The 26,716-nt window shown below is 35.7% G+C and overlaps 1 protein-coding gene across 1 annotated transcript in view; it reads left to right on the top strand.

The window, feature by feature from the left end:
* LOC148949229 (uncharacterized) overlaps positions 1 to 26,716 on the top strand; it is a 128,867-nt gene that overhangs the window by 12,113 nt on the left and 90,038 nt on the right. The window contains exons 2-4 of the mRNA XM_089092878.1: positions 14,415 to 14,510; positions 20,013 to 20,575; positions 25,029 to 25,222. Of these exons, the coding sequence (XP_088949004.1) occupies positions 14,458 to 14,510; positions 20,013 to 20,575; positions 25,029 to 25,222 (810 nt within the window). The 5' untranslated portion in view covers positions 14,415 to 14,457. The remainder of the gene's footprint in view (positions 1 to 14,414; positions 14,511 to 20,012; positions 20,576 to 25,028; positions 25,223 to 26,716) is intronic.

Genomic DNA, 26,716 nt, shown 5'->3' with positions numbered 1-26,716 from the left:
CTAAATCAAATACACTATGTGCATTCAGATTGTTGAAAGGGCATATCTCAGAAATAAGTTAAGGTGTTATGATGAAACTTTCAGGGAATGCTCAAAGGGAAAGATCAATTGTCCAAAATGCAATATGTTGCCTTTTGAAAGCAAAAATGGTGTAACTAACACCCTTTGTCAAAATTGAGTTACAAACCATATCAGTATTATTTTATTACAAACTTCACAAAGTGTTCTTTTGTGGAAGTGAAAATTATAATAACTGCCCAGAGGATTAATCTGGGGTATTTTGTTGTAACTGTATAGCCGCCATCATAGACATCCCAGAAGGAGAAGAAGAAAGAACTATTAGAACATAAATAATAGAAAGAATATGTCAAGGAAAAGGCTGGAGTTTGTTGAAGCACTCAGCTGTTTTGACTTTCTGAGGTTAGTAATTGACCTTCTATCTTGGCATTTTGTAAACTAATGTTTTCAAATATAGAGGACTTTTCAGTATTGTAGTTTACATAAAGATCTAAAAGATAGTTGGACAGTATTCAGAGTGCACTAGTACAGAGAGAAAAGGTTCAGTTATATGCTGGTGGATAATGTTTTTGAACAATTCAATAAGTTTGAAACTCAATAAGTTTTGGAAACTCAATGCTCAACAGAAGAAAATGTACTACCTGTAAAATGGAATGTTTGATCAAAAGAAACTGACCACAAACGTTAAAACTCGAAGAAAGATTTCCTGGAAATAATATTTAGCAGGAAACAGCAGTACAAGAAGAGTTTATAAAAGCTTTTATCTGTTAACTTTTGATATTTCCAAACAACAAATATACTATCCTCATAGGGGTTGTAAGATAACTGGCACATGCACACTTCAACGAAATGTAGTTAAGATTCCCTGTAACAAAACAAAGACGTAAGACACTGACGCAATGAAAGGGCACATTGAATCCTTTCCAAAAGTGGAGTCTTTCTACCATAGGTCAGACTTGAAGGAAGAATATTTAGATGCAGCTCTGAATGTTTCCAAAATGTATGAACTTTATCTATAAGTCTGTAGTGATGACTCTAGTATCTTGAAGAAAGGACTCCAGTATCTTTGGGAATTTATAAGAATATTTTCAGACAAAATTACAATCTAGGCTTTCATAAGCCCAAGAAGGACTTGTGTGACACATGTGAGGAGAAACGTGTTGCCGGAAAACATAATATTGAGCTGCAAGAACCGAAAAAGAAGAATATTGAATGACAGCATTAGTAAGACTGAGACTAGAGAGGAGAGAAAAAAGGACAAGGCTAATAGTTCTGCACCAGGTTTATGCTTTGAATGTGAAAATGTATTTGCACTTCCTCTTGGTAATTCTTCATAATTTTTCTACAAAAGAAAAATTACAACTTATAACTTGGCAGGTGTATTGTCATATCATTGTGCTTGTGGGGAACACATAGTTGATATGTACTGTGTAATGTAGCCTGGAACAGTTGTAGGTCATGGAGCAAACGAAATAGCAAGTGGTGTGTTCCTCAGCATTGAAAGAATTATGTTTGCCTATCTTGACATTTCTGAGGTTATCATTTGGTCGAATTCATGTCCACCACAGAACCAAAATTATCGTGGGCTTCGCTATGCAGGATCTACTTCCTACATTCTTCCGCATTTGAGCTCTAAGATAAGTCTTGGCTATCTTGAGAAAACTTTGAAGAAAAGTTGTCATAAAAAAGTGGAAAAGGAACCCAAGCACTATCCTCCACTTTTATTTTAACTAGCTTAGCAGCAGAAAGGACGGGCAAAATGTTTTATCTGTTTTTTGTTTGTTGCACACCACTACTAATGTTACTGCTCTGTTTATTTTACTCTTTGTTTAATGTTACTCTTTGTTTGATCTAGTATATTTCTAAGTAAATTTTTTGCTATCACAGGTGGATGTGCACGCTACTACTACTACTACTACTCTAACTACAAGTTTTATTGCGACTACTGCTAACTGCTAACGCGGAGTATTAACATGAATACTCCAGGAAGTGTTTAGGAGGAAGTTTAACTAAATTAAACATACTATGGATATACAGGTTGTCAAAAGGGCGTATCGAGAATATCATAGCAGTGGCTAATTGTTTTAAGTTGAAACTTCGAGGGTTTGATAAGGGGGGTATTCAACTGACCAAAAGGCAACGTTTTAATGCTACTACTGCTACTAGTGGTAGTGCTATTACCAATAATACCACTACTAGATTCCACTTCGAATTCCAAAATATTCAAATTTCGGAAGGAGAATGTCATAACAAAGACTATCGCGATTTTTTAAATACTCAAAAACATAATTTCAAAGTGTCTGGGGTTAAAAATAAGTAGGTTTCATGCAATCTTTTCTAAAAAATCGGATTGATTACCATGTAGGAATTTTTGAATGACAATGTTCTGCCGTCTTACCGTCATTGCCTTTTCAATTTTTTTTTCTAAAAACTGATACAAGTGGTATTGGTTGATTCACAATTGTCTTGTTTCCTTCATCAAGAAGAGCTATTATTGAAGCTTTATTGAATAAATAAAAAAAAACAAGTTTTTTAAACTGAAAGTAAGGAGCGACATTAAAACTTAAAACGAACAGAAATTATTCCGTATATGAAGGGGGCTGTCTCCTCCTCAACGCCTCGCTCTTTACGCTAAAGTTTTTTTATTGTTTAGAAAAATAGAGTTGTGAGAAAGTCAAACTTTAGCGTAAAGAGCGAGGCGTTGAGGAGGGAACAGCCCCTTTCATATACGGAATAAGTTCTGTTCGTTTTAAGTTTTAATGTCGCTCCTTACTTTCAGTTTAAAAAACTTGTTTTTTTTTATTTAATTTTTGAACGTTTTTGAATTAATGCAGGTTTTGATTTTGGCTCACCGTACATGAATAATTAAAACAAATTTTGCATATTATATTTGGTTAAATGGCTTTCTAGAAACTTGTTTAATTTTATTTACGAACGTTTTTATTAGTAATAAATATACGTAACTTAGAATTAACTTACGTAACGAACTTCTATATTCATAAAATTTTAACATGTATATTAGGGGGTTCGCCCCCTAGTCAATACCCTGCTCTTTAAACTATAGTTCGAATTTTTTTTCCAGTTCTTTAAAAATGACCTCTTAATCACAATCAGTTGATCAGTTGAAAAACTTGTTTTTTTTTATTTAATTCCTGATCTTTTTCTTTAATAATGCTGGGAAATCCGGCGCCCCCTTCATAGCAATGTCCCTTCCCCCATGAAAACTTCCTTCATGGAAAGATACTTCCATATAGCCCCCGACCCTCTCCTTCCCCCACCTACCAGAAAAAATCTCCTCTGAAAAAGTCTGTATACTTCCCAATAACCAATACTATATGTTAACATTGAGTAAAGTTCATAACTTTCAGCCCTGGGGACTATGGGGGATCAAGTCATTCTAAAAGACATTTTTATCATATTTTCGACCATGCTGAACAAAATGGCTATCTCAAAATTTTGATCGGGTGACTTTGGGAAAAAAATTAGCGTGGGAGGGGGCCTAGTTGCCCTCCATTTTTTTGTCACTTAAAAAGGGCACTAGAACTTTTAATTTCCGATCCAATGAGTCCTCCCACGATATTCTAGGACCGCTGGGTCGATACGATCACCCCTGGGGAAAAAAACAACAAAAAAACAAATAAAGAAATAGACACGCATCCGTGATCTTTCTTCTGGCAAAAAATGCAAAATTCCACATTTTTGTAGGTAGGAGCTTGAAACCTCTACAGTAGGGTTTTTTGATACGCTGAATATGATGGTGTGATTTGCATTAAGGTTCTATAGCTTTTAGGGGGTCTTTCCCCCTTTTTTCGAAAATCAGCCAAATTTTCTCAGGCACGTAACTTTTGATGGGTAAGATTAAACTTAATGAAACTTATATGTTTGAAATCAGAATTAAAATCTTATTCTTTTGATGTATCTATTGGTATCAAAATCCCGTTTTTTAGAGTTTCGGTTACCATTGAGCCGAGTCGCTCCTTACTTACAGTTCGTTACCACGAACTGTTTGATTAGAAGTATTTACCACTTCTGATTCTGGTTCATCATCTAACACCTAAATTAATGCAGGACAGACATAGAAAAAACCTTTACAATTTATGTAAGTTTTGGAGGCTAGAATTGACGTTATAGTGTTCCTGTCCAGTGTTGTAAAAAGTAATTTCACGTTTCTGTTGACTCATGTGTAAAAAGAAGATGGTCAAAAGGAGATTAAAAGCTTGTTTTAATTTCTCTGATATCTTTTCACCCTCAGTAATAATTTAACCAAGTTAAGTTCCTAACAAATGCAAAGGCAAGCTGCATAATAATTCATTTTATTTAAATTAAAATTACATTTATTTATATAATATAGGAGTATATAAACTTATAATATTAAATCAAACTTATATTTGTATTAAACTTATTTTTATGGCATGTGAGTTTTCCACTCTAGGTACAAATTTTTCTAAGAGCTACATTCAATTCTATATTCTTGCAATGACATAAGTATTTGGCTGCTTTTGTAAGTTTTGCAAAAGTGACCACTAATAGTCCCTATATCCCTGTTCTGGGACATGTTGGAGTTTCTCTTTGTATCATAGGCAGCATGCTGCCTAAGTAAAGAACGATCTTGGCACAATGTATTATTTTTTTTATTTATTTCTATTTTTTTTTGTTTCCATACCCGGGCACTTCGTATCGAAGGAGTTGTCGTAGAAACTTCGAAAAGGGCTCATTCGATTGGAAATTGGAGAAGCTAGCGCCCTTTTTAATAGCCGAAAGTGATTGGAGGGCAACTAGCCCCCCCGCCCATCATTCCCCAAACACATCCAATCAAAATTTTGAGATAGCCATTTTGTTCAGTGTAGTTGATTTCCAGATAGAAAATATGTTTTTGAGGAGGACACTCCCCCACAACCCTCGGGGCAAGGGTTTTAAGTTATGCCCTGAGGGCATATAAGAGCGATCTTGGCACAATGTGTCATTTATTATTTTTTTCCTTTAGACCAGGGCACTTCGTATCAAAGAAGTTGTCGTAGAAACTTCGAAAAGGGCCTATTCAATTGGAAATTGGAGTGGCTTTTGCCCTTTTTAATAGTCGAAAGTGATCGGAAGGCAAAAAACACCCCTTCCACGCCCACAATTTCCCGAAACACATTCAATAAAAATTTTGAGATAACCATTTTGTTCAGCATAGTTGATTTCCACATAGAAATTTTGTTTTTGAGGAGGACACTCCCCCACAGCCTTCAGGGCAAGGGTTGTAAGTTATGCCCTGGGGGCATATAAAGTTTTTATAGATGCCATTGTTGTAGAATCTTCAAAAAAACTCATTCGATTGGAAATTCAAAGGGCTACTACCCTTTTTAATCGTCGAAAGTGATTGGAGGGCAACTAACCCCCCTCTCACGCCCACCTTTTCTCGAAACACATCCAATCAAAATTTTGAGATAGTCATTTTATTCAACGTAGTTTTAAGGTCTGTAAATTAGGTCTTTTAGCACGACAACCCCCTCACAGCCCTTAGGGCAAGGGTTGTAAGTTATGCCCTGGGGCATATAAGGTTTTTATAGAACGCGTTGTCGTAGAAACTTCAAAAAGGGCTCATTCGATTAGAAATGAAATGGCTAGTGTCCTTTTTAATAGTCGAAGATGATTGGAAGGCAACTAACACCCCTTCCACGCCCACCATTTCCCCAAACACATCCAATCAAAATTTTGAGAGCCATTTTGTTCCACGCAATTGAAAGTTCAGCAAATTATACCTTTGAGCAGGATACTCTCATCACAGTCTTCAGGGCAAAGGTTATAAGTTATGCCCTGGATGCATATTAGTTTTCATTGAAATTTCTGTCGTAAGAACTTGAAAAAGGACTCATTCGAGTGGAAATTCAAAGGTCTAGTGCCCTTTTTAATAGTCGAACGTGATTTGAGGGCAACTAACCCCCCTCTCTCGCCGACATTTCCCCCAAACACATCCAATCAGAATTTTGAGGTAGCCATTTTGTTCAGCGTTGTTGATTTCCACATAGAAATTATTTTTTTGAGGAGGACACTCCCCCACAGCCCTCAGGGCAAGGGATGTAAATTATGCTCTGGGGGAATATAAGGTTTTTATAGAACGTGTTTTCGAAGAAACTTCAAAAAAGGCTCATTCGATTGGATATTGAAATGGCTAGTGTCCTTTTTAATAGTCGAAAGTGATTGGAAGGCAACTAACACCCCTTCCACGCCCACCATTTCCCCAAACATATCCGATCAAAATTTTGAGATAGCCATTTTGTTCCACGCAGTTTAAAGTTCAGGAAATTATACATTTGAGCAGGACAATCCCCCCCATTGTCGTCAGGGCAAGGGTTATAAGTTATACCCTGGGGGCATATAAGGTTTTTATTGAAATCTTTATCGTAGAAACTTGAAAAAGGGCTCATTTGATTGGAAATTCAAAGGGCTAGTGCCCTTTTTAATAGTCGAAAGTGATTTGTGGGCATCTAACCCCCCTCTCAACGTCAGTATTTTCACCAAACACATTTCATCAAAATTTTTAGATAGCCAGTTTATTAAACGCATTTGAAAGTTTTGGAAATTAGGTCTTTAAGGATGACAACCCATCCCCCCCCACAACCCTCAGGGCAAGGGTGATAAGTTATGCCCTGGGAGCATAGGTTTTTATAGAAGGCGTTGTCGCAGCAACTTCAAAGAATAGCTCATTCGATTGGAAATTCAAAGGGCTAGTGCCCTATTTAATAGTCAAAAGTGATTGGAGGACAACTAACCCCCCTCTCACGCCCACATTTCCCCAAACACATCCAATCAAAATTTTAAGATAGCCATTTTATTCAAGTAGTTTTAAGGTCTGTAAATTAGGTCTTTGAGGATGACAAGCCTCTCACAGCCCTCAGAGCAAGGGTTTTAAGTTATGCCCTGGGGGCATATAAGGTTTTTATTGAACGCGTCGTCGTAGAAACTTCAAAAAGGGCTCATTCGATTAGAAATTGAAATGGCTAGAGCCCTTTTTAACAGTCGAAAGTGATTGGAAGGCAACTAACACCCCTTCCACGCCCACCATTTCCCCAAACACATCCAATGAAAATTTTGAGATAGCCATTTTGTTCCACGCAGTTTAAAGTTCAGGAAATTATACCTTTGAGAAGGACACGCCCCTCACAGGCTTCAGGGCAAGGGTTATAATTATGCCCTGGGGGCATATAAGTTTGTTATTGAAACCTATGTCGTAGAAACTTGAAAAAGGGCAACTAACACCCCTTCCACGCCCACCATTTCCCCAAACACATTCAATCAAAATTTTGAGACATCCATTTTGTTCAGCGTACGTTGATTTCCAGATAGAAATTATGTTTTTGACTAGGACACTCCCCCATAGCCCTCAGGGCAAGGGTTGTGAGTTATGCCTTGAGGTCATATAAGGTATTTATAGAAAGCGGTCTCGTAGAAACTTCCAAAAGGGCTCATTCAATTGGAAATTGAAAGGGCTAGTGTCCTTTTTAATAGCCGAAAGTGATTGGAAGGCAACTAACACCCCTTCCACGCCCACCATTTTCCCAAAAATATCCAATCAAAATTTTGAGATAGCCATTTTGTGATAGCCACATCCAATCAAAATTTTTAGATAGCCATTTTGTTCAACGTAGTTGAAAATTTTGGAATTAGGTCTTTAAGGATGACAACCCATCCCCCCCCACAACCCTCATGGCAAGGGTTGTAAGTTATGTCCTAGGAGCATGTAAGGCTTTTATAGAAAGCGATGTTTTAAAAACATCAAAAAGCGCTCATTCAATTGAAAATTGAAAGGGTAGAGCCCTTTTAATAGCCAAAAGTGATTGAAGGGCAACTAACCCCCCTCTCACGCCCACCCTTTCCCAAAACAAATCCAATCAAAATTTGGAGATATCCATTTTGTTCAACGTAGTCGAAAGTTCTGGAAATTAGGTTGCTTACGATGATAACCTCCTCAGAGTCCCCAGTGCAAGGGTTGTAAGTTATGCCCTGGGAGTATATAAGGTTTATATAGAAGGTTGTTGTAAAGTTTCAAAAAGGGCTCATTTGTTTGGAAATTGAAATTGCCCTTTTTAATAGTCGAAAGTGAGTGGAAAGTAATTGACCCCCCTCTCAGGCCCACCTTTTCCCCAAACACATCCAATCAAAATTCTTCGATAGCCATTTTGTTCAACGTAGTTGAAAGTTTTGGAGATTAGGTCTTTAAGGATGAAAACCCCTCCGCCCCCCCCACATCCCTCAGAGCAAGGGTTGTAAGTAATACCCTGGGGGCATATAAGGTTTTTATTGAAAGCGTTGTTGTAGAAACTTCAAAAGAGCCCATTCAATTGGAAATTGAAAGGACTAGTGCCTTTTTTAAAAGTTGATTGGAGAGTGACTAACGTCCCTCTGACGCCCACCATTTTCCCAAAAACATCCGATCAAAATTTTGAGATATCCAGTTAGTTCAACGTAGTTGAAAGTTCTTGAAATTAGTTACTTTGGGATGATTACCCCCTCTGAGCCCTCAGTGCAAGGGTTGTAAGTTAAGCCCTGGGGGCATATAAAATTTATATAGAAAGTTGTTGTAGAAATTTCAGAAAGGGTTCATTTGATTGGAAATTGAAATTGCTCTTTTTAATAGTTGAAAATGAGTGGAGAGTAATTAACCCCCCTCTCACGCTTACCATTTCCCCAAAAAAATTCAAATTAAGTTTAGAGATAGCTATTCTGTTCAACGTAATTGAAAGTTTTTGAAAATATGTATTTAAGGATAACCTGACCTCCAGAGCCCCAAGTGCAAAGGTTGTAATTGTATCCTTGGAATATACAAAACTTTTATAGTTAAAGTTGTCGTCAAAACTTCTAAAGAGGCTCATTCAATTAGAAATGGAGTGGGCTAGTGCCCTTTTTAATAGTCGAAAGTGATTGCAGGGTAACTAACCTCCTTCTCACGCCCACCATTCCTCCGAACACATCCAATCAAAATTTTCAGATAGCCATTTTGTTCAACGTAGCAGAAAGTTCTGGAAATTAGGTCTTTGAGAATGACACCCCCCACAGCCCTCAGTGCAAGGGTTGTAAGTTTTGCCCAGGGGGCATATAAGGTTCTTATTGAAAGTGTTCTTGTAGAAACTTCAAAAGGGCTCATTTAATTGGAAATTGAAAGGGCTAGTGCCATTTTTAATAGTTGAAAGTGATTGGAGAGCGACTACCGCCCCTCTCAAGCCCACCATTTCCCAAAACATATCCAATCAAAATTTGGATATAACCATTCTGTCCAATGTACTGGCCAGTACTGTAAGTTAGGTCTTAGAGATGACGTGGACCATAACAGCGCGTCGAGCAAGGGTATGAGTTCAATTCCTGGGGGCACATAAGGTTCCCACAGAGAATATTACTGTTTCAAAGAGGGCACAGTCGACTGGAATGCGAAAGGCATAGTGCCCTTTTTAATAGTTGAAAGTGATTAGAAGGCTTGATATTCTTATAGTAAAGATCGATGTGGGTATAATGTATTGTTTTTTGTTGTTGTTGTTGTTTAGACCCGGGCACTTCGTAACGAGGGAGTTGTCGTGGGAACTTCGAAAAGGGCACACTCGATTGAAAATAGAAAGGTCTGATGCCCTTTTTAATAGTCAAAAGTGGTTGGAGGGCAACTTATTCCCCTTCCACTCCCACCCTCCCATTTGCCCATTAGGTTTAAAAACTAAATGTTGCCTTAAGATTAAATCAAAATGCACTGTGTTAATGCTAATTCCCAATAAGGCATCTTAGCGGTATCCCAAGTACGACTGAGGGTATGATGCTCAGACTTTCGGGGCTACTTCTGCTCTTAAAATTTAACCAAATCAAAATAGCGTAAGTGTATCCAAGCTATCAAAGAAAGTAAACAGATTTTTTTGCGAATGGTATCAAGTTTTCCATTTCAGGTCAACTAGAGGAGGTATGAAACTAAATTAAAAACTACTATTTGTGTCCAGATTTTTAAAAGGGTATATGTTATTAAAAATTTTTCTCCAGCATACAAATAGCAGGCCAAACTATAAAGTCTAAAAAAAAGAAAAGATTTAAAGCATTATTTTCTTTTTCCCTGAAAAGACTATGGCAATATAAAACGAACAGAAATTCATTAAAAAAAAATTCAACAAAATAAGTTTTTCAAAGAAAAGTAAAGAACTCCATTAAACCCAAAAATGAGCAAAAATAAAATCAAATAGTCTACCAAACGTGAAACTACCACAAATCAGCATCGATAAGTAAATGAAACCCAAAACGAACAGAAATTACAATAAATAACCGAGTCAAACTCAAAACAAGCAGAAATTAACATAAAATGGGTGCAAAACCCCTATGCCTTCCCAAGGCCAGAACAAAATTTGCACTTTACTGAAAAAATACAAATAATTGTGCATTGTCAGTTTAATATACATATACCGATATTTAGTAATCAAAATGTTAGTATTATTTGATTTATTAAAATTATAAAAGTAAAAACGTTTATATTTTTTTCAGTAAAGTGCACACTATACAAGTTGTGGCTAAATATAAGTCACGGGGACTAGTTGTCCCAGAGAAGCAACAATTATAATAATACTATGATAAGGTACAATACAATAAGATACTTATACACTCACTATCTTCCATTGTATTCCCAAAAAATAAACGGACAGAGGTCAACCCGACAAATAGATTAGCCCCACCTCAGTCCCAAAAATCGTACGTTTTACACTAAAAATGAACCACATCAAATCTGGCCAATTGACGTACATAGCAGGAAAGCAGTTATTAATCGATTTCCTCTCCAAGCCTCAACTAAAGGATATTCTCTTTTATCTTTGTTAAAAGTGGTATTTTGAAACTTAGCAAATTATAGTTTGCGTTAAAAATATTTTATTTCATATTAAATTATTTCTTCTTAATTGGACAGTTTACCACAACAGAGCACTATAAACATCACATGCACCAGAAAATGATCAGAAATATCTGATGCAACAACAGATCTATGCATTATTGATATGGTAGAAAATATGTTGTTAGTTAATTATCAGAAGTTCCAGTCACCTTTGTTGGAATTAGAACCCCTGGTAACATTGTAACACTTGTCATGATAGATCATACTTCCAGTGGCAGCTGCAACCTAATAAAGGTCCAACAACCAAAAACTAAAAAACGTGTTTTGACAGAAACTGGGAAGTTAGAAAAAATAGCCATTTTTAGATGATTCAGGAATGACAACTGTTATCTAAATTAGTTGTAATAGTAAAATATTATTTTGAAAACCAATTTCAACCAAAACACCAAGAGTCATGCTTCAGAGGGCTCAAATTATAACAGCCCAAACTATAATCAAGAAATCCCATTAATTTCCTTTAAAATGAGCCATTGAACAACTCTCTACGATGTTCCAGTGCCAAGCTATGTGTGAAAGAAAAAAAGAATAAAAAGATGCCGTTTAGGCAGAATGCTGTAATAGCCACTATTCTTGATTTTCAAGCTAATATATTTCCCTTGTTGTTCAAGCCAAGGGACAGAAAGTATTCTATATATGGGTTTCAGACAAGGCGGTTCTAATCATTTACTTTTTAATTCTGATCTGATTCTATTTTTAGGAGTTATGGGTTATTGTATTTCTTAACATTGGACGTGATGGTCTCTTACTAGGTTGCTAGCTACCGCTGCAACCCAGATAAATAAACTTTCCAAAACATTCTTAACTAAAAACATTGTTAAAATAACAGAATAGAACCACTGAGGAAACTAACTTTCAGCCAGGGTTACAGCTAGGGTTTAGAGTTTGGAGGGGGGGGGATATAAAGTATGTGCTGACAAAATCGTCCAGTGTGCCAACAAATGCGGACACAGATAATTTCGGAGACCATACTGCCTTTCCATGACGATAAATAAAAGTTCAAATAGAGATAAAATCCTTTTAATAGACGGTGATGATGATAACAGTGATAGAAATTCACAAAAATACCAGATATTTCGGTCACATATACAGTGACCGTCATCACTTTACTACTGATGACGGTCACTGTATATGTGACCGAAATATCTGGTATTTTTGTGAATTTCTATCGCTGTTATCATCATCACTGTCTATTAAAAGGGTTTTATCCCTATTTGAACTTGTATTTATTTAATGCGGACACGTAAGCTAAATTTCCAAGGTAAATGAATGAAACTGGTAGGCTGACGGCACTGTGCACCGACACGTTGGAACTTGGGGAGAGTCCCCCCTCCCTTAGCTGCGTCCCTGCTTTCAGCTACAAAATCGGGCTCACCGAATTCTGATAACTTAATCATAAGCAACTTGAAAATTTCGTCAGAAATTTTCTAGTAGTATGAGCCTATGTGAAACATTTTAATCAAATTGAAATGACTTTTTTATGATTCCTGATAATAGTTCAGTAAAAAAATAGTAATAAATTACTGAGAGTGCTTTAGTGTGTTATGTCTACGGGTATATTAGTTACTGTTTAAGAAATGACATGATGGTGAATTCTGGCGAAATCAAGATATCGGCGCTGTGCGTTGACACCTTGAAACTTGGCGGGAACCCCCCACCCTTAGCTGCGTCCCTGCTTTCAGCTACAAAATTGGGTTCACCGAATTCCGATAATGTAATCACAAGCAACTTGAAAATTTCGTCAGAATTTTCCTATTAGTATGAGCCTATGTGAAACATTATCTAATTACAATGACTTTTTGTTTATGATTCCTGATAATAGTTCCATAAAAACAGTAATGAATTAGTGAGAGTGCTTTACTGTGTTATGTCTATTGGTATTTTAGTTACCGTTTAAGAAATGATATGATGCTGAATTCTGACGAAATCAAAATGTTGGCGCTGCGCGTCGACACCTTGTAACTTGGGGGGAGTTCCCCCTCCCTTAGCTGCGTCCTTGCTTTCAGCTACAATATTGGGTTCACCAAATTCTGATAACTTAATAACGAGTAAATTAAAAATTACCCCAGAATTCACCATCCTGTCATGTCTTCTAGCCTAAATGCTGAATAAAAATTCGCCATTGAAATTCCCATTACCCAAACCTCTGACTAGAGGTTTAAAATCCCCCACCTTGAACAACAACGAAAATCACACTTTTGCTTGGGTAGCTTCCATGTCTCCTTTTTTTCTGCTTTATTTTTTCCAGGGGCTATCGCACTGATCCAGTGGTCATTGAATTTAGGATATCAAGAGAGGACTGATTTGAACAGAAATTAAAATAAGTAATGCTCTTTTTAAGTAAGGCAAAGGACACGCCACAGGAAAGTGCCATTTTATGCTGTAAACCATGCATTTTGGCCCAAATAACGTCAAAATGCTATAGACTGCAAAACACGTAAAAAAAACACATTACAGTGTGCTTAATTAACTCTCTGATTCCGTCATTGGTTTGAATTTCGGAGGAAAAAGGCATCTAAATGAAGTGGGTCGGATACTCATAAAACTCGCATTGTTTTTAGTAATCTTCAATCGCAGATGTATGAACAAAATTTTGTAGCAACGGCAAAGAAGTTTTTCCCTGAAGTTCTGTTATAATTTTCAACGTTTAACGTTAAAATAAAAATATTCTGTTACACATAATAATAGTAACTCATTGATAGCCCATTATATTATACAAGTAAAAGTGGGTTTAAGAAATACAAAATAGAAACTAAAATAGAAAACATTGCGAGCAACTCACTGAAAAACGAGGAAAAGCACCACAAAAATGTTCCAACTTCAAAATAGTGGACTCAACATTTCTCTGCATAGCAAGGCTGGCTTTGTTGATATATGCTGAGAGATTTCTCAGCATAGCAAGGCTGGCTTTGTTGATACAGTTTACAAGTTGAGCACAGGTCAATAACGTTAATAACGTCTTTCAACAACTATAAGGGAAACCATTGGGTAGTTTATGACGTTTTTTTCCAACATTACAGTCAATTACATATTCAAAAATTCACTTGTAAAAAAGAAAAAATAATAATCTTATGCATTATTAGCTTTCCAGAAGGTGACGTTTCAACCTACTCTTGAACTGGTTATCATTTTCTGCTAGTCTTATGCCCTGTCATAGAGAATTCCACGCCCGAGGTCCCGCAAAACAGGGAAACAAAGATGCTCATTAAAGCAACTAAATTAGCAACTTAAAACTTTATAGAAAATAGGAAAAATAAAAATTCTGTTTGGGAGAATTTGGGTGTATATAAGTTGTTAGTTGAAGGCTAATTAACATACCTAAGTCCATGAAGGGGTGGTGCTAAATATTGACAGATATCGCCCTAGAAAATGGAGAAACGGTTGTCTGAAATGCATACGTACCAATTTAGACCCGTTGATTTCTGAGGTCATTTATATTATATCCCTCACTAGGCTACTATTGTTTATATCCATGTTTTTTTTTGTTTTTTTGTTGTTTTTTTTATAGGGAGAAGATATCCATTGCTTGCCGTATTTGTCTTGAGCTCTAAATGGAAAGCTCTGAAAATTGTGAAACCAAAGACCCATTTTATTTAGTAGACTGGTAAGTTGAACGGTTAGGTGAACTTTATTTTTTGAACCAGTGTTGTCTGCGAAAAGAGACTTCTGGTCCGCAAGTGGAGTATTTTTTTTTTTGTTTTCTTTTTTAGTTCCCGTGTGCGGTTGATGTCTCTGGGCCAAGTTGGAATTTGTGTTGCATTTTAATTACGCATGATACTTCGGTCTTCTTTGGTTTTCGTCGGGCAGTGAGTGGAGGGGGGCTGCTTGTCATTTTCCTTTTTGGCATGAGTGTGTGTGTTTCCTGTTTTTTTTTCAGTTTTATTTTCCTTTTATTCCTCACCTTAGAGACTGGAGAGATTATTTTGTACATGTTGATGTATGTGCCTTTATTGTTTTTTGTTTATTATTGTTCGTTTACTGTATATGAATAAATCCACCTAATCTAAAAGAAAAATTCAGTGAAGATTGTCTTTGGTAGGTTGTTTTTCCATAGATAAGTTCTAATACCGCATTGGCTAAGGATGCCGTAAGAATAAAAACCTCCAAAGCATAGAACAATTTTTTATATATTTGTTCTACATTTTTCTTGCGTTATCACCTTTGCATCAGCGTTACCATCTGTCTTTTATCTGCTTTTACCTAATTTATCTGTTTTTACCATCTTTCTTATATTATGAGTGTCGTTTCCCTTTCTTTGGTGTAAGTTGATTTGTCTTCTCTTACTTTATCTCTTTCTTTTCTCCCTCTTTTCTCTTTGTATCGATGTTTACTACATTGCCGTAGAAAGAAAATTGGCGGTAATATATCATCCAAACAGTGAAACAACTTTGTAGTTGGACATTTAGTGGTCATATTAGTTAGCCTAGTAAACAATGGAAAAAAAAAATTAAAAAAATATTTTAAGGTCTATGTTCTTCATAAAACGAAGGTAATGTAATAAGTTTACTAAAAATAAGCTTATATCTAATTTTAATAACATTATTTTACAGCTCTTGAAATAAAGCTCCTAGCTGCAGTAGCGTATATACCATTGTTTGTGTTCTAGTCATTTATATTCAAGGGAAATTTTTGAACACAGAGAAACAAAGGCAAAAATCTTTCGATTCAAAAACCTTAATTCTTTTATACTGGCTATAATTTCAGACAGAAGAGCCAATCAGGTGGAATTTAACATTTCGCTGGCTGGTTATCTCACTGGACAAAATAGTCTGATCCAAATAGTCTTATTTGTGGCCTTTTTCTTTGCTTCCCTCAGCTCGCTTTGCTCCTTAAGATTTGCATCTTGATTCTAGTTATCGGTCTGTTGTTTCGTTTGGGTAAAGCTTAGGTGTAAGGTCTGAGGGTAGTTGGTGGAAGAGTGGCATTAAAGTCCATCGATGTGCCGGTAATTGGTTGTTGAGGGATACGAAAAGGATTGGAGCGGGCCGGGGTCTTAGGTGGTGATTTTGAATCAAATTTTTGAAAAATTGTTAATTTAATTATAGTATACACTATAATCCGTTGTCTGTCTGCTTAACACTCCTAAGCGCATGGACTGATTGGGTTTAAACTTGGCAAATAGCTCTAACAGGAGAAGATCAAAAGCGTGGGGGTCTGTAGGGAAAGGTTGTTGGTGGTAGAGCAATATTGAAGTTGTTGTGGCAATTGGATGATGGTGGATTGGAGGAGGATTGAAGTGGGCCGTGTCTAAAAGCGGAAAGGAAAGATGATTAACATTTTAGATATATATAGAATTGGAAATTAGAAAAAATTCATTTCAATGAATTTTTACAAGGATTTCAAAGGGCATGTTGATGGATCGATAGAGGACTGCAACAGGCCATGATCCAAGGGAGGAGGAGTTTTCTAATCTGTAGTGTAGAATGCTAAAATTTTAAATAAAAAAGTAAAAATAGAGATGAGACACCAAAAGTATGTAGTAAACCATCACAAGGACTTCAGAGCAAGTCTAGATAATTTTGGTGGATACCAACTGATAGTGTAGCCTTCATAGCAAATCAAAAAAAAAAAAAAAAAAAAAAAAAATGCAAGCTATAAAACATCCATGCCTACTTATTCTGTAATAAAATGAGTGGAAGTTGATGATGACACGGGTGGGGGCCAAATGCCATTCTTTTCATGACTCCTTATTTTCAATTTGTATCATTTAATTTTTTTCATCTCTATATCTTAATTTGTATTACCTTGGCTCCTGGATTGTAGCTTTATTAACTAGAAATATTGGCTGCCAGGACCGTTGAGAGTCGAGGCTGTGCCTTGGGGATATATTTTCCTGTGTACCCCTCTCCTCTCACCTTTTTTCTTTTTATTAAAAACCGCGTTTATATTGCAGGTAAATGTGACAAGCTATAATTCCCCCATGAGATAGCTATTTTGTTCAGCGTAGTTGATTTTAAGATAGAAAATTGGATTTGGGGGAGGGAACTCCCCCACAGTCCTCTGGGTAAGGGTTTTAAGTTATGCCCTGGGGGCATATAGGGTTTTTATGGAAAGCATTGTTGTTGGAACTTCAAAACAGGCTCATTCGATTGGAAATTCAAAGGGCTAGTGGCATTTTTAATAGTCGAAAGTGATTGGAGGACAACTAGCCCCCCCCCCCCCGCCCATCATTCCCCCCAACACATCCAATCAAAATTTTGAGTTAGCCATTTTGTTCAGCGTATTTGATTTGCAGATAAAAAATATGTTTTTGAGGAGGGCATTCCCTCAAAACCCTCAGGGCAAGGGTTTTAAGTTATGGCCTGGGGGCATATATGGTTTTTATGGAAGGCGTTGTCGTAGAAACTTCAAAACAGGGTCATGCGATCGGAAATTCCCCCCCTCCTCACGCCCATCCTTCCCCCGAACATATCGAATCAAAATTTCGAGATAGCCATTTTGTTCAACGTAGTTTTAAGTTCTGGAAATTAGGTCTTTGAGGATTACAACCTCTTTACAGCCCTCAGGACAAGGGTTGCAAGTTATTCCCTAGGTGCATATGAGGTTTTGAAAGAACGCTTTGTCGTAGAAACTTCAAAAAGGGCTCATTTGATTAGAAATTGAAATGGCTTGTACCCTTTTTAATAGTCGAAAGTAATTGGAAGGGAACTAACACCCCTTCCACGCCCACCATTTCCCCAAACACATCCAATTGAAATTTTCAGATAGCCATTTTGTTCCACGCAGTTAAAGTTCAGGAAATTATACCTTTGAGCAGGACACTCCCTCCACAGTCTTCAGAGCAAGGGTTATAAGTTATGCCCGGGGGGCTTATAAGTTTTTATTGAAATCTTTGTCGTAGAATCTTGAAAAAGGGCTCATTCGATTGGAAATTCAAAGGTCTACTATCTATATATATATATATATATATATATATATATATATATATATATATATATATATATATATATATATATATATATATATATATATATATATATATATATATATATATATATATATATATATATATATATATATATATATATATATATATATATATATATATATATATATATATATATATATATATATATATATATATATATATATATATATATATATATATATATATATATATATATATATATATATATATATATATATATATATATATATATATATATATATATATATATATATATATATATATATATATATATATATATATATATATATATATATATATATATATATATTGGATCAAAAGTTAGAAGCATTGTTGCCTGGGCTAAGGAGAAAAAAAGTTTTGTTTGGATAGGGAGGGTTTTTTGGAGCCAGAAAACGGGCCAAAAACCATGTTTTCCCAGATTTGTTTGAAGCCGTTAGCCCCCGGCGTTTAGAGGAATACAATAAATCATATTAGTTTGGAGGTTTAACCCCCCCCCCAAAACACACACACAAACACAAAAATGGGACGAGAAAAGGTAAGATAAATTTATTTTCAGATTGGCTTAAAACTTGTATTCTTAAGTTCTTGGGATACATCGGCTCCAATCCACAAGAAAAATAAAAAGCATTATTGCCCCCCTCCCCTAAAAAATTGTTTTTATTAACATTTTGGGACATGCGTCTGTAAATTCCCTACACCAAGAGAACACCAAGCTACAAAGACAAAAAATAGATTGCGGGCACTGGCCCCTTAAAATTGACAAACAAATTATTTTTTTATTTGGTTTCATACTCGATCTGAATTTCTTGAATCAGGGAAACCAAAATAAATAAAACTGGGGAAAATGTTGGTTTGCTTGAATTATTGGGTCCATAGTAATCTATACAGAAGCAAAAAAGTGACTGGAGAAAATAAACCACCAATGGATCACCATTCCAGAATTTGATGGGCATGAATTCTTTCCCTGGTTATTAATGCAGCCTGTCTACTGATTTGATTTGTATTAAGACGACTTATTGATCTTGGTCGTCTTAATAAAATTATCGCTAATACAGTCTATAAATATATCCCTAGTATGTTAGTTTGAAGTGAGGCATGTATGTATGTATTTTTTGTATTTCAACTGCTTCCGCAAAAGATTGTTGTAAAGCATTTACTGTGGTAATTAAGGTTACCTCATCAAAAAGAACTAAATGATATTGGTATTCAAATGCGTGGAAGGCTAATATTTCTTTTAGAACGTAATTAATGCTCCTAAACATAATGTCCCGAGTCTCAAGTGCCCATGAAAAGGTTAGAAGGATGAAATTTGCAAGGTTTACCTTGAAAAAATTGTGTAACGTTGCAGAATTTTTATTTTGGTGTAAAAAAAAAAATAAGAAGGAAAGGTAAGAAAAGATGGAATCATAATGTACATAAATAAGAATACGTGTTGTCATGGGGTGGTTTAAGAAAATCTAACCTTACTTTGAATATCAAAGCGCTCTATTCTACTTAAGAAATTTTAGGGAAACGTCTTTTAGGCGAAATTTTAGGGAAATTTCTGGGAATTTTGGTCTTCTAGTACACCTTTCTTTTTAAAAAAAATATCTAATTATTGAAACAGTTTGCTGTATCGACCTGAAAAAAAAAGCAAAATAAAAAACATACAGATATTTTTGGTCGGTACTATTGTTTGATGTACGATATATAGGTATTTTTGGTTCGAAATATCTATGCTTTTTAGATTTCAGCATTTTATTCTACACTTTTACTAAGGCCCGGATCCTCCAACTGTCCTTTGACCCTCCTTATTTTTCTCTTCAAGCTTTTCTCGCACAACTAGGACTGAATGTTTCCTCAATTGGAAGTGTATGTTCTATCCATTTAAACATCGTCATTTAGAGGTTTATGCGAGGAAGCTAGAATGATTTTTTCATGCTTCGCTGTTCAGACGTCTTCATCCACATTCTGAAGCTGATTTTTTTTATAATTAATTTTACCTTTTCACTTAATTTAAATTTTGAGTGGCTAGTATTGATTATTCTTACCATCATCTCTGCGGAAATTCCGATGATCCTTTTTACAGGCTCTAGATAGGTGACTTTAAGTTGGTATTGGTAACAGAATTTGGGTTTGTTTCTCCGAAACTGTTTCTTTTTTGCACTAAAACCAAACATTTGTTTCCTATTCCAGGGAGAATGCGTCAGTTTGTGACAGTGAGAAACAATGGCTATCAATTGACTCAATCCGAGAGTTTTCAGTTTTATACCAACGGCAACACGGAACTTTTTCTTCTCCCTTGTCTGCTGAAGAAAAAAAAGGCAGAGATTTAGCAGTGGATCCAGATACTCGGAAAAAACTGACTCAAAGATATCGTGTGCAGCATGGCGGTTTATTTGCCACAGTTGCCAAACCTCCAGAGCCTTGGACAGCGAATGCTTCATCAGTTTCGAAATACGATCAGTCGCAATTTCTTTTTCATTTGATTAAGTTTCGCCACGAAGGGGCTCAAGTTCGAGAGGATGAATTGGAAATATATAATATTTTTCTCAAAATACAGTCAATGGTTAAAGGGGAACAAAAAGTGTTTGAACAGACTGCAAGAAAGACTGCAGAAAAATATTCAGTTATGTATGAAACATTACTAAAAGATGTCCATCAGTTTGTGGCAGTGGCATGGCGAACTCGACTAGATAGAGTCAAATCTTATCCTCCATTCTACGTTAAGAAAGAAGTATTTCCCTCTTTAGGCCGTGGTAAGTGTTTCGGAGATGAAAAGGCAGCCAAAGGTCATGTTACATATACGGCAATTATCAGACGCATGCATGTCTACCTTGTATGCAACGATTTTGGCTAATGTTTTAAAAAAAGCTCTGCGAATACCATTTTGAAAATTAGGCATATGAAACAAACCAAAATTTGTAACTTTTACATTTTTCTTGTTTTCATCTGAGAAATAGCTATATAAATACAGATGAATCGTCCAGAATCATTGAACTACAGGCAGATCACCAAAACCACAAACACACTAATATTACTAGTTATGAACCAATCACAAGTCATGAACATGCTAATGTGGCTTCTTCATTTCCCAAAACTTTATAAGTGTTTTTCTTATATCTTATATCTGTTCACATCCAACAGGAACAGAAGTAAACTTAAGTCTCTTTTTCGCACGAACAGATTACAGATTATGTTTTTGAGTTTTTCCTTGCATCCAGATTGGAAAGTCTAAAGCTTGGTTCAGACACCGGATTCCTGTAAGTTCCGCTTTGAAGAGTGGAAGGATTTTAATCTTTAAAGTTTTTATCAAGAAATCAAATAAGGCCATCGGGGAAAACTTTGGAAGTTTCTTTTTATGCCTAGCACACTAAGAAAATATCTAACAGGACCTCAATAAAGTTTTTAGTTTAAAATCCTGTCGCCCTGAAAAGCCTTATATGGATCTTATTGAATACAAAACCGTAGATGGTCCCAAAACTGTTTGATCATGTAGGATAATGTAGATCCCACTCAAAGTGGCTGAGTGAGAGCCAAAGTCTCACTCAACAGAAAGAACTCGAGCAGCGTTTGTGCCATCAAAAGTTGGCCTAAACTAAGACATCTAATCTTAGATGTTTTACTAAGACGAAGCTGTACTACTAACTCATAGACATAGAGATAGATAAAGCCATAGATATGCTAAGACGAAGCCGTGTCGATGACACTTGTTAATAAATAGAAGCATTGGAAGAGGGAAAGAAATAAATGAAAGATACCAACACGCGGCACGTCTAAAATCAAACCAAACTGATAAAAATGGGATCAAATTCACGATCTTTTGAACTGTGATTACCAGTTTAGTTTTTAGGAAATATTAGAAGAATTAAATTCAAATAAATCAACTCTACATTCGATTATGACTAACGTGCAAGTACGACTACGACTACTAACAACTCACTGCAGCACCAAGCCGCCTGATGCCAACAGAGCTACACACGCTGCTCCTCCATCCCAATCTATTCAAAGCCTCCCTCTTTATACCCTCCCAAGAAGTTCCCATTATCCTTAAATCTTTCCTTACGACATCCTCCCCCCTAACTGGGGACGATCTGTTTTTCGTTTGGCCCTAAACGGTTGGACGAACAAAACAATCTTTAGCAATCTGTCATTCTACATCCGATGAACATGTCCTAGCCATCTCGAACTTTCTATCATTATAGCCCTAGAAAGCGGGATTGAACCACACCTACTGTTTGCGGTACGGTCAGTGAGTCGAGCACCATTTGTCTGGTACCTGGTACCCGCTTGACGTATGACATATTGACGTCAAAGTGGTACCAATCTATGACGAAAGATAAAACAACGATGAATTATTTTAAGAGAGTGAAATTTTATTAAATTCAGTGCTTCGGCTCTATAAGAGCTGTCATCAGCAAAAGAAATAGATTAAAATAAAAATTGACTTACTAAAATACGCGGCAATTAAAACTAAAATAACTTTTTTTTTATTTATACAATGGATAGGCAATGTTGTCTCTGTTGTTTTTTTATGACTAATACCGACAATATCATAGCAACAGAACATTATTTTAATACTAAAAAGGTGCTCCAACTGTTTAGCTGCTTAAACAGATCAGGCACTAGCTGTCTTCGTTTCTTCTTTCAGATTAGAAATACAAAAAAAAAACCTAAAAGGAAACGGTTTTGGGTTCATAAGGTTTTCAATTATTAGGATCCATAGGAAGATATCAAAAACCGCCAGTAGTGGTGCACTGACGGAGAAGGATTATGCACTGAAAATAGACTAATTCCCTGTGAAAATATCTTCAGTAAATTTATATTATACTAGGTTCAGACGCATATGATTCATATAAGGCTTTTCAGGACGAAAAGATTTTCAACTTGACATTTTAATGAGGATTCAAATTTTTATTAGATTCCCTATTAGAATACATATATATATATATATATATATATATATATATATATATATATATATATATATATATATATATATATATATATATATATACTACTACTACTAACGACTCATCGCAGCACCAAGCCACCTGAGGCCAACACAGCTACGCAGGCTCCTTCTCCACCCCAATCTATTCAAAGCCTCCCTTTTTACATCCGCCCACGAAGTTCCCATTTCTTTTGAATCTTTCTTTATGATGTCCTCCCACCCCAGACGGGGCGACTTGCTTTCCCTTTAGCCCTAGATAGTTGGCCGAAAAGAACAATCTTCGGCAATCTGTCATCCTTCATCCGCACAACATGCCCTAACCACCTCAACCATTCTTTCATTATAGACCTAGAGAGTGGTATTGAATCACATTGTTCATATAACCTATTGTTTGAAATACGGTCAGTCAGCCGCGTACCCAGAACAATCCTTAAGCAATTTCTCTGGAAAACATTTATCAAATCTTCATCCGCTTTTCTGAGCGCCTATGCTTCATAGCAATATTTGACCACTGTCATCACTGTAGCTTCTAAGATTCTAATCTTGGTTTGCAGAATTATCTTCCTATTCTTTCAGACTTTTTTTAACTGTGAAAAAACACCCTGAGCCTTGGCTATTCTATTTTTAACATCTTCACTGCTCCCACCATCTTTACTAATAATACTACCAAGGTAAGTGAAGCTTCCCACCTGATCAATCTTTTCATTACCCAACGTCACCTTTTCATCTTCACTTATTCCTAGCCTTAGTGACTTAGTCTTCCTAACATTAATTTTCAAACCAATACTAGCACCCTGAACTCGCAAAACCTCTAAAACTTCATTCATTTTGCTTCATTATATATATATATATATACATATATATATATATATATATATATATATATATATATATATATATATATATATATATATATATATATATATATATATATATATATATATATATATATATATATATATATATATATATATATCTTTTCTTTTATGTGTTATTTCGTAAAAGAGGAGTTCCGGATAGGATGCTATACATTTCTATTGCACTTTCACAGTCTAAGTTAAATGTTATTTAACAGTTTTGTTTTTGTATTTTCAAAAAAACGGAAATTCCATTTCCGCATTTTGGGTATAACAGCACCGTATGTTGAATGTGTAAAACTAAGAAATAATCTGTGTTCGTTATTTAATTCATTTTAGCTAAGATGTATCGAATTAATTCAGCACCATAAAAGTATATGTAATATTGTTCTCACTCTTTTCTTGGTGAGTGCTTTAACAATGTCTTTCGCGCGGTTGTCAAGAGAAGCGCGTAACTTAGTGATAAAGAGGGTATAAAGAGTTGTAATCAGGGTGGCGCAAGTGTTTCAGTTTTACCTTTTTAGTATTTTTTTTTTTACCAAAGTGTGTTGCGTGTTATTAATGATCAGTGTGTGTTTTTCTCAGTCAACTGTCTGATTTAAGGGAGGTGTTTGTGTGGTCGGCTGGTGGCACCGTCTTGCTTTTATTTAAAAGCCATTAATCATACGAGTGACAACTCTGAATCAGATAAACCTCCCTCCACCCGAAAAAGCTAGAAAAGTCGCAAATTAGATAAACTTGTTATTTGTTCTCAATTAATATAAAGATAAGGGTATACTAAAGGAAAATGATCTGTTTCCGTGGATGCTTGAATTATGTAGGTCTATCTTAGTTTTGACAAGATTTTTGAAGACGCTAAATTTTTAAAATCTTGGCCGTAGCAAATTACGGCCCTGGTCTCGAGTTTGTTTCTGTAGCAAGAACTACAATAATTTGAATTTTGAACAGTTTTCTACCTATATTGGCCCTTACTTGGGAAAGTAATGGTAAAGTTTACTTTTCCCCCGGATTTTGCCAAGTTTGAAATTTCTTAAACCTGGCAAAAATTCGTCTGGGCAGGAGCAAGCTTTGATGAAAACGCGTTTTTCTCAACCAAGGTGATTATTTTTGCAAACATTACAAGATTTCACACTTTTTGTTTACTTGTGGTCTTTCATTTGGAGAGGGGGGGGGGTTACCCTCAAAGACCAGTCGGAGTTTGTTGAGGTGATTTCTTCAATAAGAAAAAAAAAAAACTTAAAGAAGCTGCAATTGAAAAGTATTAAAAGCTAGTGCCTACAATATGAAGACCGCAGGCTTATCTTTTCATCTCTCGCCTCTCTCTAGATTGCTTATGGTACCCTAACATAAGAGAAAATGACTTAATATCTTTTATTCTGTTTAATTTATCTATTTATACAGTTAAAAAAGAAGAAATCGCATCAAAATGTCAACGTGCATTATTGTCTTTTGGTAATCTTCTCAGACCGGTATTTCTCTCCATGGGTGGTGATGTGGAAGATGTTAAAGTGAGCCAGTCCTACGATGAAGTGATTTTATATGAAAAGATTAATGAAAAAAACCTCAGGCCTCACCTGTCCGTGTACAAAACATCTGTAAGTTGTTTATAACTTTTATTTATTTTATAAGATGAGTTTAAATATTCAGAATAGCTGAAAATAAGTCAGCCAAAACTTTTTAAAGTGGTAATCCGAAAAGTTTTTGAAGTACTGTAGAGATTTTGAAGTGAATGTGGGTACAGTAACCTGAGAGATAAACTTAGTATAGCAGAAAACAATAACTACTGTTTAGTGGCCACCCAGAGAAGTAAGAAAACTCATGGACCATATTTTCAGAAAAATCTACGGGTAGGTTGAGGCATATTTTGTCACCGCATTTTGTGTTTTTCGTCTCAGGACTTCTTTGTTCCCAAGTAATGGTTGCCAGTAAATTTAAATCCAAGAGCGATCTGATTTTATGACATTGAACAAAAAGGCTGCTTTTGAAGTTGACTCCTACTGCGCTCTATGGTACAAGGGACGCGAAAGTGTCCTTTCTAAACTGTTTTTTTATTCATTTTAGTTGGGGATTCCTCCCTATCCCCCTCTTGTGTGCAGATACTAGGGGAAAGTTATTTTGAGTCGACAAGTATACGGCAAGCTCTATCTAAGAAGTTCTACTTTCAAGTTTGCAAAAGTGAAAATCAACAATGAACAAAGAAAGTTCCAGTGCTGGATTGCGCTTAATTAGAACCTTTAATCTTTTTTTTTTTTTTTGAAAAATCGTGGTATGAAATACCAAGATTTTACCACAGTTTTCCTGATTTTACTGTAGTTTATAAAAAAAAAATATTAGTGCATTTTTGTAGATTTTCGTCAAAATTGTGACCTCAGGTAAAAAAAAAAAAAAGTTTAAAATGACCAGCCAGTGACTAAAATCTAATATCCACCAAGCAATCAAATAGTTCGTGGTAACTAACAAAGTTTGGAGCGGCTCGGCCCAATAGCAACCGAAACTAAAAAAAAAAACAAAAAAAAACGAATTTTAATAACAAAAGACATAAGTTTATATATATATATATATTTTGTTGTTGTTATTGTTCTTCCCAGGGGTGATCGTATCGAACCAATATTTTTAGAAGATCAGGAGAGGGCTCATTTCAATGGACATTAAAAGTTCTCTCTTAAGTGACCAAAAAGATTGGAGGGCAACCAGCCCTCCTCTCACGCCCTTTTTTCCCTAAAGTCGTCTGATCAAAATTTTTAGACAGCCATCTTGTTCAGCATAGTTAGAAGGTCCCATAACTATGCCTTTGGGGAAAACATGGGCTCCTACAACCCCCAGGGAAAGGGCTGCAAGTTTTGAAATTTACCTATTGCTTACATACAGTAGCCTATTCGTAATTGTGAAGTACATAGACATTTTTCACCAGGGCTTTCCTAAGGGAGAATTTGTTGTTGGGGGTTTCTGGGGGGTGAACTTTCCTGGGGAAGGTTTAGACGAGGGATATCTTAGAATTCATAAATGAAATATGTTTTTTCATCTTACTTTTTTTGGTGACTTAATTGTACATGTGGAAATGTTCTGGGGAATTATCCAGGGGAAATTTT

Source organism: Artemia sp. Qi Xiang Cuo, chromosome 8, assembly GCF_049724085.1.
Source record: "Artemia sp. Qi Xiang Cuo chromosome 8, ASM4972408v1, whole genome shotgun sequence".
In the NCBI taxonomy this organism is placed as follows: domain Eukaryota; kingdom Metazoa; phylum Arthropoda; class Branchiopoda; order Anostraca; family Artemiidae; genus Artemia; species Artemia sp. Qi Xiang Cuo.
This window is presented reverse-complemented; position numbering and strand designations above follow the sequence as displayed.